Source organism: Phocoena sinus, chromosome 5, assembly GCF_008692025.1.
Source record: "Phocoena sinus isolate mPhoSin1 chromosome 5, mPhoSin1.pri, whole genome shotgun sequence".
NCBI classification, from domain to species: domain Eukaryota; kingdom Metazoa; phylum Chordata; class Mammalia; order Artiodactyla; family Phocoenidae; genus Phocoena; species Phocoena sinus.
In genome coordinates, this window is record NC_045767.1 from 84,186,570 (window position 1) to 84,205,782 (window position 19,213).

The following is a 19,213-nucleotide window of genomic DNA, read 5'->3' on the forward strand; positions in this document are numbered from 1 at the left end:
ATAGAAGTGATACATTCAGAATGAAACTGAAAATAGGCAATAGGATACAAACAAGCTGCATTACCAGGCATCCAGACATGTCACACACCACTGTTGAGACAAAATGTCCCCTAACTCACATGCATGAAAACCTTAGGTATCCTTTCAGGCCAGCTGAAATGGAGGAAGACCTTGAGATTAGTTCAGGGATGAGTTGGCTGGCATGTGGGAGGAAGCCAAAATGCACAGCGGCTACAATAGAGTCACATTTAGGGGTCACACCCTAAAAGACAGTAGTGAGAGGTAAATTCTCCCAGTAGGCATAGTCTCTGTAGTTGAACAAAATATATCCAACCTACATTATACATAAAATAACAGGCAGTGTCAAATGGACAAAATAGTAAGGATTGCAAGACTGCCCATGAATATGAGCGGCCATGAAATATGAAGATATGTGTACCACATGTTAATGCCCCAAAGGGAGCATCAATGATGGAAGAGACAAACAGGTAGAAAATTTGACTTAGCCAGTCACTGTCAGCCTGTTTCTGTAATGGATTACTTATTGCTAGTATGGGTGCATGAATGGAGTATGGTGGCAGGGATGGAAGCTATACTTGGCCTCAATAGCATGAGTTCCCACATACCAGGACAGATATAACTACTGCCGCTACCAAGTGTCCAAACTGTCACCAATAAAGAACACCAGTTAGACTGTAACAAGGCACCATTCTGCACAGATATGATCTAGTAACCTGATGGCAAGGTGATTTGTTGAACACCTTCTATTTTTAAAGAGGCAGCAATTAATATTTGCAGGAAAAGACACATACTCTGTGAATGGATTTCCTTTTCCTTCCTTTAGGTCCTGAGTCAGTCCTATTATCTGAGGATTTACACAGTATTTGATCAGTTAACACATCTCTTCCACAATACACTATTTGTTTGTTTGTTTGTTTGTTTTAACATCTTTATTGGAGTATAATTGCTTTACAATGGTGTGTTAGTTTCTGCTTTATAACAAAGTGAATCAGCTATACATATACATATATCCCCATATTCCCTCCCTCTTGCATCTCCCTCCCACCCTCCCTATCCCACCCCTCTAGGTGGTCACAAAGCACCAAGCTGATCTCCCTGTGCTATGCGCTGCTTCCCACTAGCTATCTATTTTACATATGGTAGTATATATATGTCCATGCCACTTTCTCACTTCATCCCAGCTTACCCTTCCCCCTCCCTGTGTCCTCAAGCTCATTCATTATGTCTGAATTTTTATTCCTGTCCTGTCCCTAGGTTCTTCATAACCATTTTTTTTAAGATTCCATATATATGTGTTAGCATATGGTATTTGTTTTTCTCTTTCTGACTTACTTCACTCTGTATGACAGACTCTAGGTCCATCCACAATACACTGTTACTTTAAGAAATCCATTTTTCAAAGATGAGGTACAGAAGTGGGCCCATAACCAAAGGAACAATTTCCCATATCAAATACAGCATCATCAAAAAGTTGCCAACCTCTTCCCTGGTGGCGCAGTGGTTGGGAGTCTGCCTGCCGATGCAGGGGACACGGGTTCGTGCCCCGGTCTGGGAAGATCCCACATGCCACGGAGTGGCTGGGCCCGTGAGCCATGGCCGCTGAGCCTGCGCGTCCGGAGCCTGTGCTCCGCAATGGGAGAGGCCACAACAGTGAGAGGCCCGCGTACCGAAAAAAAAAAAAAAAAAAAGTTGCCAACCTGATGGATTAATTTGCTAATCTGTTGAAGGCACAGTTGAAATACTGACTTAGGGGCAAAGTACACCTTTAAATCTATAAGATAAGGTTTATAATTGAATGGGAATCAACCCATGTCCCATGACAGAAAATTCTCCACTTGGAAACAAGGATCTTAAAACCTGAAGACCCCAGTGTTGTGGGGAATGAATCACTACTCTTGGCAGAGTAATTGATCCTATCATAAAAAGGAGGTAAACCTGCTGTTATACAGTGGGGTAAGAAGAGTATATTTTGCCTCTAGTATTTGGACATCTCTGGTATTCCCTTGACCCATGGACAGGGGCCATGTCCATGTCCTGATAAGGACCCTCAAGTGAGGGTCCATGTCATACCACAGATAATCCCTGAGATGTTAAAGGTGTCAGTTGAGGGTGAAGGGAATCTAGAAGTTTGTGGAGGAGGAAAATTGTACAAATCAGTTGTTAGACCAAGGCCATGTGCAGCAGTGAAGGCTGTGTAATTTCCCACTAATATGTCTCTTTTAAATTTCTGCTGGTAGCAGAAAGCTTTCACCTATTACACCCTCTGAAAGGATGGCCTTGACAAAAGAGAACTGCCTTATCCTAGATAATTTCCCCATTTCCAGGGAGCCCCAAATCCAACCTACCTTTTCTCTAGTCATTCCAACTTATGGTAACTCAGAAGGGTTCTCCTAGTTTCAGATAACCCTAGAGAAATGATTGAGGCAACCCTTCAGACATCATAACTCAGTTTCCTACTAGGCACAATTCTTCCCTTTTTTTCAGTACTTTGTAATAAGCATTTTAAAAATGTGTTCTATATCAAATTGTGTTTTCTGGGGAAAACATTTTGTGACATCTTGCTTAAACAGTCAATATAAAATGGTCCCCCAATCCATGATTCATGCCTAAAGCATATCTAAGGTACAGATATTACTACAAACTTGAATTAATATGTAAGTGGGGAAATAAAAATCCAAGAGCAACAGAGACTCATTTAGAGGTGACACAGGAACTGAGAGTTGGATAAGGATTTTATGTAAGGAAAAAGAGTGCACTGTGTATGCAGATATCAAGAATTCATGATCAGAAGAAGAGGGTTTACTCTGAGAAAACATCTGAGACCTGAGGTTATCAGGACACTGGATACAGAGAACTGAAATGAAATGAATTGAGAGTAGTGAGTCCAGAGGTTTTCATATTAGAAGGCACTGCTTCTAAGAAAGGAGAAAATACTTTGAAGGCTTAGAGGGGAAGGGAAAGAAGGTAGTATTTCTGGGAATTAAGGAATTTAGAAAACAAAGGAGTGTATAGAGGATCAAAAGACACAATGAAACACCCCATCCCCTCCAGAGCACACTTTATTCTTTAGAGACTTCACTTCAATCACCCCATCTGTAAAAACACTTGTTATTTCTCTACAGGAACAATCTACACTCTTAAAATGACCATAGTTGATCAATATTCACATAAGGCTTCTATATGAATAAAAACAAAAGCCAGAATTTTTTCAAACTGATAAAAATAACTCCCCCAAAAATTAAAACAGAGAAAAATTTTAATGCATAGAAGCATTTGCTTCTATGCAAAGAACATAACTGTTCTTCTATGCAAAGAACATAACTGTTAAGAAATCCCAGAACTCAAAATAGGTATGGACAAAACAGGAACAAAAAAATAGTTGATTCTTCTCAAGAATTAAATTGTAGGAAAAAATCACATTACTAATATGGTACATATTTTCAGTTTGCCTAAGGGTAGAATGTTCAGTAGAATAGGGGATATTAAGTAGATGAACAAAAACAGTGAAAAAAAATCTAAAAAGTTAAAAACAGAAAGTGATAGATATATAAAATAGAGGCAGATGTAACATGCGTGTAATGTAACCCCACCCCCTCCTCACAGGCCATAATGTAACAAACCAAATTTTCAACTATAATACAAGGAAACTTTCCTGAATTAAAACAAAGACATGAGTCAACCTACTAGAAGATTACATCATGTCTCTGGGAAAATTGATCTGGAATTATCAAATCTAAGACACATCCTGCAAAACTCTGTACAAAATTAATAGACTTCAGTGATAAAGAAAAAGTATTCTGAGTCTAGAGGCAAAAGACCAAGCCAATTAATCAAGGAGGGAAGATTAGATTGGCTTGTGACTTGGCAAGAGCAACATACAAAGCAAGGTAAAGAGTGGAGTAAAAGCATACACACACACATAGAAAAGTCTTTCTCACATAAACATTTCCAAAGTTTGACTTTGAAAACATGATGATTTAAAATTTTCATTTTCAAGTAATGACTGCATATACCAGATAGATGAAGAAACTTGAGCAAAGTCACATTGTTAGAGAGTCAGGGTCAAGACTAAAAGGTGTGATATTCATAAATTTGGCAATGTTAGCATTTTTATAAAATTGTGTTGTGTTCCGCTTCTATACTTAAAAAAATCAGACAATCAGAAGTTTTTCATCTGGGCTTCACATACTTCCAAAGAGAAATCAGTAGATCTATGAATTTGGATTGGATAAAAATGGCATTTAACCTCTAAATAAAATGCAAGATTTAATTCAATACAAATTCAGACAGCAAAACACAATACTATTTGCATTATTCTGTTAATTTTTTTCAGGCAGAGATATTTTCAAATAATATTACAGTTGTTTTAGATTTCCATATATATAATTTATGGTCATCAATATGGTACTGATCAAAGTGTTATATAATGTAGGAATCAAAACATTTATGTTATATATTATATTACAGCTTTTATGTGCTCACAAATATTCTAATATAATAAATTTCTTTTGTAATTTTATGTATTATGGAAAAAAATATTCTGGACAGTGTTTCATATATTTCCCCAGCCTGCCAGAACTGTTCAAGGCAAGAAAATGTTAAGAAATTCAGGTAGATTCAAGTTAAAACAAACTTGAAGAGACAGACACAACTTTATATTTGCAACTAGATTGATAAAAACATGCAATCCAAATGTTGACCACTACTATTGGAAATTACAGTTAAATTATGTACAATGTACAGTAAGCCATTGTGAATCCCTACCTATAATTTAACCTGAATGAGAGTATTGATTTACCAAAAATACCTTTAAATTATATAGACACTGTAAATTTTTTCAAATCTTTTGGCAAACCAGTAAATTCAAAATGTTCTCCCAAACATTGCTATGTCACTGCCGTTGAATTTGTCATAGAAAATTCACTTTTATTAGAAAAAGTTTAAGAAGTCATTTGAAATACAGTGGGATTGTAACATACTGTGCAAATTAGATTAAGAATTGAAAGTTAACCTAAGAAATGTGGATATTCATCAAAGGATTTCATACTTCTTAATCATGTTTGTTTCTTCATATATTTAAATGAGAGAGAGAGAGAGAGATTGTGTGTGTGTGTGTGTGTTTGTGTTTGTACATGCACACTTCACTTTAGAGAAACCATAATTAGGGAATATAATATAGTTCAAATATTTTGAAAACTTAGGCATAAAAGAGCAATAATTGGGGAATACTAATCTTAAATGTTTCCAACTATTGCTTTAAAAAATAACAATTAGCATAATTCCCTCTAGAGGAGATTAAAAAAAGTGACTAACCTGTGTGATTGGGATGAGCCAACACTACATTGATGAAATGATTTCCAGCTTCACAAATCTGCAAAACATTTCAACCTTTTCAGTGTGATATACTTGTCTTTTTTAAAAATACATTTTTAGATATACAAATATCCATGTAATATATTGATTCTAAAGATCCAAAAATATACTATTACTCTAACTGTAAGAAGAAATTTTATATTTTAACAATGAAAGAAGCTGCTGTGGACATATGTAGAATCAAAGGAATGAGTTACATTGAGGTAGAGATTTTGAAGGTATTCTTGATCCCTTTTGATAGTTATGTTCAAATTGCCTTGTTAATCTGGTCCTGTTGATTATCTGCTTTGTATTTGATACAATAGGTAAATTTTCACAGCGTGAAGAGACAAGCCATATCACTGAAGATATATTTGGCATAGGTTTATATATTCCAGGTTTACTAACACAGTAGCAACCCTTGCACTGCAAGGATAGTAGTATGGTTCCTGGCTGGTTTCAGCTCAGTTTAGAAAATGTATTGTAAGCAGTACTGCCCCACAAAGTCACTTGTTGCTTGTCTGTCACCTTACCTCTTAATCATGTACACTCCACTAGTTGTCCCTGTTTAGTAGACCACTATGACCCTCTAGGAAGCTTCAGTGTTAACAATATCTCCTGGGCTAATACTGTTTGAATTTGCAACATGTAGCCTCTGAAGATAGGACTGTTTCCTTTGTCTGTCATATACACCTTACCTGATTCAATGCAAAGTATGTATTCAATATATAAATACTACGTTATTAATAGCAGGTTATGCTATCCAAAATATAAGCAACCCACAGATATTACCAAAATTGCTTTAGTTGTGAAGAACAAGATGGTCTAGATTTTAAAATTGCTATCGCACAACAGTATGAATATACATAACACTACTGAACTGTACACTAAAAATGGTTAAGATAGTAAATGTTATGATATTTTTATTTTTACCACAATTAAAAGTAAAAGAAGCCACTAGGTAAAATGTTTTAAGTGAGAAAGAACATTAGAATGGTAAATGATAAAAATTCAAATAGACTTGTACCTAGATGCATATGGGTGGCTTAAAGTAAATTTTAAAATATTCATTTGTGCTTGATTTTATAAAAACTTTATTGACTACTTGTTGCTTCACACTAGCATTCGTTTGAAAAATGATTTAATAGTCCACTCTCTTCTTCAGAGTTATCATTAGGTGAATAAATAAGAAATATGAAATTTCCAGCTAACAGAATTGAAAAAAAATCACAGTTTTTACATGGAAAAAATCATCATTTAAAAAATGTTTTGATTCAGAATGTAATGAAAGCATTTTTACTTCTTTCAGCACCCTTTGTACTCTCAGTTCATTGAGATTACAATTTTATTTTTAATCAGTACACCTAAACATTTAACAATGTACAATGTGGGGAATGTTAAATTTTAATAAACCACAAAGCACTTTGGTTAATATATTAGAAGTGACGTATCATGCATCACATTGTACTCCACAGATTTTTCTGAAAATATTCCTGATTAAGTTCTACTGTTTTCAGGTTGAAAGATATGATTGTATCAGAATGTATAAAATTTCAGCAGTAAGATTCTTATTGTTTAATACTAGGCACAGTAGCCCCTCCCCCTTATCTGCAGTTTCACTTTCTGTGGTTTCAGTTACCCACAGTCAATTGAGATCCAAAAATATTAAATGTAAAATTACAGATTAATTTATATGTTTTAAATCGCCCTCCATCCTGAGCAGCATGATGAAATCTCAGGCCATTCTAATCTGTTCTGACATTCTCTTGCTGTGCTTAATTTATAAATTAAACTTAGCCATAGGTATGTATGTTAAGAAAAAAATACATGATATATATAGGGTTCAGTACTATATGAGGTTTCAGACATTCAATGAGAGCCTTGGAATGTATCCCCCACAGATAAGGGGAGATGATTGTATTGTGACTCAGTCATAGCATGTTGGCATTGTGGCAAAGATGCCAGTGGCCAATGACCAAAACAAAGGTTCCAGGGAGACCAACTTGCAGGGAGATATATATCTTGCTCTTCCTAACAAGTTTCATCATGTTAAGCAGTCTCTGCTTTAAATAGTGAAAGTGATGTGTCTATAGAAAAACAAACAACAGCAGACAAATGCCCTAATATAGAATTTGTAGCCATGAATCAAGTAGTCAGGCTGTCATATTATCAAACTAAAATACTTTTAGTTTCCACAGCAAAAACAAGTAACCTTTATTCTGTGATCTCATAATATTTTTAGAGGATGACCATAATCTATCTTTTTTCTGCATATGTTATCCCTACATTTTTATATGCATTATTATTAATTATTGGCAGTTCTAATATCTTATAACTTTATCATTTAAGCAATGTGATAATCATTTTACTAATTTATATGAAACAGAATCTGCTAAAATGTTTCTAACACTCTTAAGCTTGAGTTTTGGCTATTTTTTCTCTATAATAATGATAATAACAATAATTATAATTTTGTTATATTTATTTTACCTTAATAAACATTTCAAAAATAACGAAAATCTAGGTTAAATATATAATTACAAAAAGTTTCACCTGTAAAATATATCAACTCCTCTGATCTTGGGAAGTTAGTTTCTCTTTTTTTTTCTTTTTGGAGTTAGTTTCTACTTTAAGGGATAAGGTATATCACATACACTGAAATACTGTTTGATAATATAAGCCAATATACTGTCTCAGCATTCATTAAGTCATAATTTATGATAAGTTATATTATGATCATAAAATTATAGAACTTTATTCTAATTCCTAATCTCTACTCTTTTATTATGAAACCCACTTATATGTGATTCCATTTTTTTATTTCATTTTTTAAAAAGGATAATATACATGTCTTTCAGAAGAAATATATTCAATATATTAATTATTGGTTTAACAGAAAGTACATGAATGCCAACCTATGATTTTTTTTCATTAAGACAATTTTTTTAGAGCAGTGTGAAGTACACAGCAAAATTGAGGAGAAGTTACAGAGATTTACAGACTCCCTGCCAATACATGCATAACCTCCTTCATTATCAACACCCACCATCAGACTGGTACATTTGTTACATTTGATGAACCTACATTGACACATCATTATCAACCGATGTGCACAGTTTACATTACAGTTTGCTTGGTGTTATACATTCTATGTTTGGACAAATGTATGACATTTATCTATCATTATGGTATCATACAGAGTATTGTCACTGCCCTAAAAATCCTCTGTATTCCTCTTGTTCATCCTTCTCCCCCAACTTCTGGAAACCACTTTTTTTTTACTGTCACCAGAGCTTTGGCTGTTCCAGAATATCATAGAGTTGGAATCATACAGTATATAAGCTTTTTAGATTTGTTTAAATATACATTTAAGGTTCCTCCATATATTTTTCATGGATTGATAGCTCATTTTTTTTTTTTAACACTGAATACTATCCCATTGTCTGGATATACCGCAGTTTATTTATCCATTCACCTACTGAAGGATATCTTTACTGCTTCCAAATTTTGCCAATTATGAATAAAGCTGCTGTAAACATCCCTGTGCAAGGCTTTGTATAGACATACGTTTTCAACTCCTCTGGGTAACACTAAGGAGCATGATTGCTGGATCACATGGTAAGAGTAAGTTTAGTTTTGTAAGAAATGTCAGTCTTTTTAAAATGGCAGTACCATTTGCATCAGTGGTGAATGATAGTTCTCATTGTTCCACATCCTCACCAGCATTTGGTGTTATCAGTGTTTTGGATTTTGGCTATTCTATAGGTGTATAGTGGTATCATGTTGTTGTCTTAATTTGCATTTCCCTGATGACAGATGATGTGGAGCATCTTTTCATATGCTTATTTGCCATCTGTATATCTTCTTTTGTGAAATATTGGTTAAGGTCTTGGTCAATCTTTTAATCAAGTTGTTTGTCTTACTGTTGAGTTTTAAGAGTTTTTTTTTTTAATATTTTGGATAACAGTATTTCATCAGATGTGTCTTTTGCAAATTATTTTCCCAGTCTATGCTTGTCTTCTCATTCTCTTGACATTGTCTTTGCATAGCAGTGTTACATTTTAATAAATTAGCTTACCACTTATTGCTTTCATGGATTTTGTTTTGGTGTTGTATCTAAAAAGTCATTGCTATACCTAAATTCATCTAGGTTTTCTCCTATGTTATCTTCTAAGGATGTTACAGTTTTGTGTTTCACATTTAGGTCTGTGATTCATTTTGAGTCAATTTTTGTGTTGAGTGTAAGTTCTAGGCCTAGACTTTTTTTTTTTGACATATGAATATCTAGTCATTTCAGCACCACTTATGACTGTCTTTGCTCCATTGTATTTTCTTTGCTTTAACCAATATACTTTTGAAAATGAAAAACTGAAAGATTTTTAAAAAAATTTCAGACATCATATTTATATTATTGTATGATATGAATGATAAATTTTACTAGTTCTTTTAGTAATTTATTTTTTGCATGAGACTAATAGTTTATTGTCTAAACTTTGCTATAGGAGAGGATACTTTCACTCATAAATTGCAACTCGAAGTCTGATTTTGGAATTGATTTAATGTTTAAAAATATTTTATTTCTCTGATCCATCTCATTATCACAATTTTGGGGATATCTGAATTGTTTTAATCCATAGAGCTTTCATGAAATATTGTATAACAAAAGAGTGTGCACATATAGCATAACAATATAGTATAAGAACAGCACAATAGAGTAGAATTTTTTAAATAAATATTATTTTTTTAAATAAATATATACTATGTAGTTAATTATTGTTAAAACACTTGTCATTATTTTGGGGATTCTTTTACATTAGCTTTGATATTATATATTTATCTATAATTTATAATTATATATTTTGATAATTATATATCAAGATGATAATTTTTATGGTTATAGTAACTGCTGATTTTATTTTAAATCACTACTATAATTATGAGTAGGGCTTCCCTGGTGGCGCAGTGGTTTGGAGTCCGCCTGCCGATGCAGGGGACACGGGTTCGTGCCCCGGTCCGGGAAGATCCCACATGCCGCTGAGCGGCTGGGCCCGTGAGCCATGGCCGCTGAGCCTGTGTGTCCGGAGCCTGTGCTCCGCAAGTGGAGAGGCCACAACAGTGAGAGGCCCACGTACTGCAAAAAAAAAAAAATAAATAAAAAAAAATAATTATGAGTAAGTCAGTTTTAGCTGAAAAACAATAATTATAACAAATTATAATGAAATAGCAAAATATAATATGTATTAATTTTATATCATTAATTTCTTAAAACTAGTTTTCTAAATAAGTTATTTAAGAAGAAGTGAGTTCAAATTTAGGTATAAATGTTGATTCCTATTTATGTTATTATTTATATCAGATATTTCAGGGGCTTTGAGAAGAAGCAAAAATGATGAGAAAACAGAGTCCTAGATTTTAAGTCTGCAGTAAGGAGTGAATGTAAATCATTTTATTCATATCTCTCAAGAGTTGGCAGAGGATCAGAAAAAAATTGTCATGACCAAATCTGAGCAAATTGCTGAAAATATTTAACTGTGGTACATCTTTTTTTCCCCTCATTCATCTCATCCACAAATACTAAATACTCACAAGCACTTCACTAGCCTTTCTGTGGTTTCCACAGCAGGGCCCCACTCTCCTCCACGCTTATTAAAAGCTATGATATATCATTCCCAGAATCCTCTCCCCTAATCAAAAATCATGGTGCTATGTACAATGTCCTTTTCAGCTAAATGCTACAAGAGCAGGTGTGACTTCTTGATAAGAGCCTAATTTATTATTTCTCCAAGAGTATTTGCATTTTAATAATGAGAAAACAAACTCAACCTAAATGAGTGAATAACTAATTGTGAGAATGAGGACACAGAGGTAAAACCACGGAGAAAAATTAATGTCACCACTTTTCAAACCATGTCTTATGCATTATTATCTATTCCTCCCATTTTGTACATTATTGAAGAAAGTAAGAAAAGCAAGAAAAAAAATTCTTTTCTGATGTAATGCTCAATGTACAAAGAATTGACAATCAGTTGCTTCTGGAGAGCAAAAATAAAGTTGAAAGAAAGAGTGGATAAAGGAAACAGGATTATTATTTATGTAAAATATATATTGTTTTGCAATGGTAATTTTGGTGTTTTGTAGGTGAAGTTGGGTTCAGAGGATAATTAGGGGGATCATAGAAATATGAAGAGCCTGGATTATAGTGTGTCTCAACAATATTTGCAGCAGAAAAATCAAAATTACATCTAAAAGTTTTGTAGAGAGATATTCTAAAGTGCTTATAGAGTTGCATATAACTGATTTTCCATATTTGATTTTTTCCTTGTAGATTTTGTGATACCAGAATATATTCAAGGGAAGTAAATTGTGTTGCAAGTCAAAAAGAATTTATACAAAAGGAGGGGTGATAAAATACTTCTTAGAACATAGTTTACACATGTCAAAGCTCAGCAAAATCAGATTTTCCACAAAGAATCATTACCTAATTTTGGAATATATTATGTACACATTGTGAAGTGTCTTGTTTTGCTTGACATATTTTGTTTAGTGTATTAGGGAACTCAGAATATTAGTAGAAAGAAAATGGACGGAGTAGAAGAAAAAGTTATAATTGTTAATGGTTAGTCTGCAAAAGGGATGATTCATCCATTAATAATTAAGAATTAACTGTAATCATATTCAACACAGTTCTAACATATTATCTTCTTACCAAGTGGAAATCTGGCTCCACATAACTACAGAAGCTAAACCAACTTTAATGAATAATACTTTTCTTCTTCTGTGTTGAAAGAGTGTATAGATCAATAAATGAAGAACATGACGTTTTGCAAACATAACATTTTATTAGCAAAAACATTAGCACTTGCAAACAGGATACACATTTTCTGGTTGAATTTTATATTATACAAGATTGACCCACGAATTTCCCCTTTGTTTCTTTTATATAATTGATTCTACTATATACTGGTAATTTTAATATAAAATAATTTAAAATAGATTAGACTTAAAAACAGTTTGCTTATTTTTTCTAAACTGTTTACACATATGTATTTGTGATAAACCTGAAACTCACACATATGTTTTCAGTTATTATGAATGAAAAATTTAACCTTGAACTATAGGGTGTTATGCTCATAATAATATGGTAGGAATCTTCAGTTTAGGTGATTATATACAAGCTCAATAAACTCACTAATTGTTATATTCTGTATTAGAATCAATTTCCTAAAATGTATATCTTACTGTCATATTTTATTAGTAAAAGTTCAAGGTGTCTTGACTACATTAAGCAGTTCCAGGATTAGCAGGCTTTTTTATTTTATTTACTTATTTTTATTCTTTTCCATTATAGTTTATTACAAGATATTGAATATATTTCCCCATGTTATACATTAGGGCCTTGTAGTTTATCTATTTTGTACACAGTAGCTTGCATCTGCCAATCCCAAGCTCCTAATTTATCCCTTCCCCCACCCCACTCTCCCCTTTTGTAACCATAAGTTTGTTTTCTATGTCTGTGAGTCTGTTTCCGTTTTGTATCATATTTTAGATTCCACATAAAAGTGATATCATATGATATTTGTCTTTCTCTGTTTAACTTACTTCACTTAGTATGATAATCTCTAGGTCCATCCATGTTGCTGCAAATGGCACTATTTTATTTTTAATGACTGAGTGATATTCCATTATATATACCACATCTTTGTTATCCATTCATCTGTCAATAGACACTTAGTTTGCTTCCATGTCTTAGCTATTGTAAATAGTGCCACTGTGAACATTGGGTGCAGGTATCTTTTCGAATTAGAGTTTTCTCCAGATACATGCCCAGGAGTGGCATTGTTGGATCATATGGTACCTCTATTTTTAGGTTTTTAAGGAACCTCCATACTGTTTTCCCTAGTGGCTGCACTAATTTACATTCCTACCAACAGTGTAGGAGGGTTCCCTTTTCTCCACACCCTCTCCAACATTTGTTATTTGTAGACTTTTGAATGGTTGTCATTCTGAATGGTGTGAAGTGATACATAATTGTAGTTTTCATTTGTGTTTCTTTAATAATTAGCAATGTTGAACATCTTTTCATGTGCTTTTTGGCCATCTGTATGTCTTCTTTGGAGAAATGTCTATTTAGGTCTTCTGCCCATTTTTTGATTGGGTTGTTTTTTGATTTTGTTGTTGTTGTTGTTATTGAGTTGTATGAGCTGTTTGTATATCTTGGAAATTAAGCCCTTGTCTGTTGCATTGTTTGCAAATATTTTCTCCCAGTATATAGGTTGTCTTTTCATTCATTTATAGTTTCCTTCACTGTGCAAAAGCCTAGACGTTTGATTAGGTCCTATTTGTTCATTCTTTCTTTTATTTATACTGCCTTTGGAGACTGACCTAAGAAAACTTTGCTACGAATTATGTCAGAGAATCTTTTGCCTATGTTCTCTTCTAGGAGTCTTATGGTGTCATGTTTTATATTTAAGTCTTAAAGCCATTTTGAGTTTATTTTTGTGTGTGGTGTGAGGGAGTGTTCTAACTACAATGATTTACATGACGCTGTCCAGCTTTCTTAACACCAGTTGCCAAAGAGACTTTCTTTTCTCTGTTATACATTCTTGCCTCCTTTGTCGAAGATTAATTGACTGTAGGTGTGGGAGCTTATTTCTGGGTTCTCTGTTCTGTTGCATTGATCTATATGTTTTTGTGCCAGTACCATGCTGTTTTGATTACTGTGGCTTTGTAGTCTTGTCTGAAGTCTGGGAGGGTTATGCTAGAAGACCTTTGAAATTTGTCATCACAATTTACAATTTTAACAGAGTCACAGTGGAACTTATGTTGCTTTGAAATTAAAGTTCTTACATTTACCTAGTACGTCTGTATTGGACATAGTCTATGCTACTATTAATTGGTATTTGTGTAGTTTGGTGCCTTGGCTCCTATAAGACAGCAACTGTGATAAAGTTTTCCTATTTGCCTAATTCTTCTTGTTATTATTTAATAAATGTTTTCCAGTGGATAATGTATAAAATAGCACTGACTAATAAAGGCGTGTATGAGGAGGAAGAACTAGTATGTTAATAAAAAGGGCAGATTTTTAAAAAGTCTTTAGGGGAAAATGTACATAGCAAACTATTAGAATTTTGATTATTTCCAATTATGTCTCTTTTCACTTTTTAAGAAAAATATTATAACTATTATGACATATAGTGTTTTAAAAAGTTAAAATTTTTCTTTCACACCAGAGCCATGGATTTATAACCATATCACATTTGAGAAAAGGGAAGAAATCAAGAATATTATATAAAATGGGAGCTGTGTAAATATTTACAATGAAATAAATGACAGTAAATGAGTTGCAAAAAAAAGTAGGAGATATCTTAAGGAGGAAAAATAAAACAATCAGATATTAATCTAAATACATATCTGAATAAATAGCAAGTGTGTGGTTATTATTTTGTTCACTCATCAATTTATTCTTCCATTTGCTCACATTTACTGAGTAGTTAATACACAGAGAACATTAGACTTGGTTCAACATAGGTTAACAATGAAGGCATCAAAATAAATGAATTGCAAGATTGCTGACTATAAACAATATGCACACATGGAAAAGTAAAAGGCAGTGATATATTTACAAACTATTTGCTTTAAAATTCTAAATAAAATAATTTGTAATTTATTCAAGCAAGTGGTGAGTACACTTGTACAATACTAGGTGCTAAAAAGATAAAAGCATAACCTGCCCCTCTCACAGCCAACACAGTAGTGGATGTTATTAACTAAATTATTAATTCTATATACATATATATCTATGTGTATTTACACACACATACACATAGAGATTCATATGAGAGCTTTTTACAAAGTGTAGTGTATAATCTGTTCCTTGTATGAAATGGTGGGGTATAAGTTGTTCAATATAAACTTCACAAAGGATCTTGTCATGTACGTGAGTCATGGGTGTTTATTAATGTATCAGGGACAGGAATAATGAGAGTTAATCTATCAAGGGCAAGAATGAGGGAAAACACGACTAAAGAATGAAATCATGGAGTTATATGGCACGTGGAGCTAAATATATATCTAATAAAATAATGCATTTCAGAAATAATAGAGAATATTTTGTAGTCAGATTGATTTGTATCAGATTCAGACAATGCATATGTGAAGTTAAATAGAATGATCTAAAGAACTGGACTGAGGACAATTAGTATAGAGCCCTGTTTCATTCACAAAAGTAGACTTTGTTTTCATTCAGAATTACTTAATAATTACGCCAAAGTTTTCTGCATAATCATCATGTAGACTTGTAAAACTTTCTGCTCTTAGCAGTTTGTAAGTTGGTAAATGTGCAGACAATTGGAAGAATTACTGAGTTTAATTTTCCCCCCAAATTTTACTATATTTCAAATAATTCTAATCGTCCTTTATAGATGAGTAGAACATTTTGATGAAAAGATTTAGAGAGCTAATGACTTGATTATGGGAAGTTATTTGATTTATTTAATTTAATGCCATTATACATATAATATAAAAATAAATCATATTTTCTACATGACAAATCCTTAAATGCAATCTATTTGAATGCTTAATAATGTCACAACTAGAGCATGAATAGCAAATTATATAAATAATACATACCAGAAAATTGATAGCAGATACTGTGACTTGCCTGTTTCCAAATGCTAGAAAGCAGAAGAAGATGTTATGTAAACACTCATTTTTTGGATTGGCAAACTATAGATATAATTCAGGAAAGGTTTATTGGATATCACTACCCTGTAATAAACAGTACTATGTGATATGTACTATCTGACCTTTTGGAATGATACTTTTGCAATCTAAAGAGATGACAATATTTTGCTTTCTATGTATACTTATCTTCTAGTGACCTAATGATATTTAGAATATAAATGGAGTCTATTTATAATTTTTATTATTAAACTATTTGAAAGCAGATTTAATTTACCTTGTTTGTCCTTTTAAAAGCATATTAGTATGACCTAGTGTGTAATTGCACTCAATAATATCTCTTCTTTTTAAATGTTCAACAATAAAAAGAAAAATGCTAATAGTAATTTTTATTTTTGCATTGATGTTTTGCAACAGGCAATATTTTAAGTGTTTTGTATATTTTCACCATAAAAACAAACACATGAAGCAAATATTATTGTTCTCACCTTACAGTAAAAAATTATACTTTATATAACTTGCCAAATCATATAAAGAGTAATGAACAAAATGGAATTTGAAACAGAGTTCTAAATTCACCTTGTTTATAGAGGAGAATTTGGAATATACAAAAATAATGAAAACTAAAATTATCTAATAAGCTCATTATCTGTATTAACAGTTGCATTTCTTCTAGTTTTATGTAAATTGCATTTATTTATATAAACACATCTACAAATAAAAATTAATATAATTACTCATTTTGAATCGGGTTTTTTACGTAAGAATATATTTAAAGACTTTTACGATATTAAATATTCGTGGTCACAGGTATGATAGAAACTACATCACAATGTATAATGTGGCTAGTCTTAAAACATTAAATATTATCCAATTGCTGCATAATTAGAATTACTTTAATTTTATAAATAAGAGACAGTACTGTTTCAAACATCTTTCCATATAAATCTTTTATTTAAGTTCTATTTCCATGGGCTAGAAACTTAAGAGGGTAATATACTTAAATTTTATATAAGTATTTATGCATGGATATATGTAAAACATGTACATGTATTGGAAGTTTTTTTTTTATACAGTACATATATATTATTATAAAATAAAATATATTAATGGAGACATTTTTGAAAGACATAAAAGTGTAAAGGGAAAATAAAATTCATCCATGGTAAACCAATTAATATTCAGATTTTTCCCTTTGGAAATATACATATTTGTTATATACTTTTACCATATTTGATAGAATTATTTTATAATCAGTCCCTTAATATTATGTTATACACATTTTGCCATATAATTAAACATTTTTCTCTAGCTAAATCATAATAATTAGTTGGTATTCATCCCTATAGAGCATAATTTTTAAAAATTTGTATCTACTACTAGACTAAACTTCACTAATTCAACACTAGTTTTTAGAAATTTATATGGCAGGCTGTGTGACTGTGGATAAATTAATTATAAATAAACACAAATGCAACCCTTATCTTAATAGAAATTATTTTCTGACAAGGAAACAAATGCTCATCACACGCTAACAAATGAAAGCATGCAACTTTAATGTGTTACTGAGAAGGATCTATGCCATATTTAATATAAGAGCTAAAAAGAAAGATTTGTTGTAATCAGGGAGATCGGGGAGAACTTTGAGTACATGACTGAACTTTTATCTAAAAAAGTGAATAGATATTAACACAGGGATGAGAGGGTTCAGAACATTTCCTGCATCAAGACTGTGAAGATATGCCTTGTTTCCATTTTTTCGTTAGAAAAAATAATGATGTGGTAAAAAGGTACTGGGCCAAAGAGTGTAATTTTAAAGTATTTTTATATTTATTTCCAAAAAAAGTTACAGATAATATAATTTGAAATAAACTTTCTAGAAAAAATGTTAGACACCATTAAAACTTTCTATAATGCTTTTATAATTTGTATAATATTTCACATTTAGATAGGCAAAAATATAGGTCATTTTTCCTTGACTGTTTTTGATACTAAATATTTTTGTATTAAACTTCCTGAACATATTCATTCCAGTTTATGGTTAATGGAATATTCCTGCCATTGGGCAGTCCAATTATGATAATATATTTTTCTTATTTATTTTAAATATTGTTCAAGTATGTAAAGTGACCTCTCTAATGGTATATGCATTGGAAATACATACCAATATGTTGTTTTTCATTTAAGTACTTTGTGTGTGTAAATGTGCAAATGCTAATTTATTTTGTGCAGTCAGATCTGTTGAGAATAGGACTATAAAAAATGTGAAACTGTTAATGCAGAGAATACAGAAAGAGGTGAAAAAAAAACCCAGTTGATGTAAAGGGCAAAGCACAATGTAAATTATGACAACATAAAAATAACGGAAAATTAATTATCATACCTGTAGTAAGGACAAAATATCCTGAATTAAACACTTGAGTATGTAAGTCAAAAGAACATATACAAAGTGAAAGCACAGAAAAATATGATGAAAAAATTAAACACGCATAAAAAATACAATCACTGTTTCTTCTAATTGTGAGGATGAAATGAAGGAAGATTACATTGTAAGCATTCAGGTTTTAAAGAAAATTTTCAAGGGAAATAATTTAAAAATTGGCTCAACTGTTCTACAACTCTTAAGTACCTGAACTTAATGCAGCATATAATTTGAGTACAGTGTTTTAATATAAAGGACTTTTTAACTTGTTTAATTAGTATGTTTGTTTCATTTTCCTTAAATATGATTATTTAATAAGGTTATAACTACTTGGATAAAAAAGCTCTGATATGTACTGTTTACTCTTTTGTCACTTTGTCATTGTCTTTAATGTATTTTTACTTTTAGATTCAATAGTTATTTAGGAATAGGTTTTTAAGTATCTAGTTTTAAAATTTTTGTTTAAAAATTTTTTGTACTTATCTATGTTTTCAGGTTTAGTTCATCTCATCTAAAGATAATGTAGTTTGTACTGTTTTTTTCTTTTTTTTGGATTCCACATATAAGCCTATTTACAAAACAGAAATAGAGTCACAGATGTAGAAAACATACTTATAGTTACCTAGGGGGAATGTGGGGAGGGATAAATTGGGAAATTGGGATTGACATATATACACTACTATATATAAAATATGTAACTAATAAGAACATACTGTATAGCACAGAGAATTCTACTCA

General features: G+C 31.9%; 1 protein-coding gene across 1 annotated transcript in view; it reads right to left on the reverse strand.

Moving 5' to 3' along the window:
• Positions 1-19,213, reverse strand: part of TECRL (trans-2,3-enoyl-CoA reductase like) — a 91,955-nt gene that overhangs the window by 4,941 nt on the left and 67,801 nt on the right. The window contains exons 8-9 of the mRNA XM_032633028.1: positions 16,003-16,046; positions 5,335-5,392 (exon numbers count right to left, since the gene is read on the reverse strand). Coding sequence (XP_032488919.1) covers positions 5,335-5,392; positions 16,003-16,046 — 102 coding nt within the window. The remainder of the gene's footprint in view (positions 1-5,334; positions 5,393-16,002; positions 16,047-19,213) is intronic.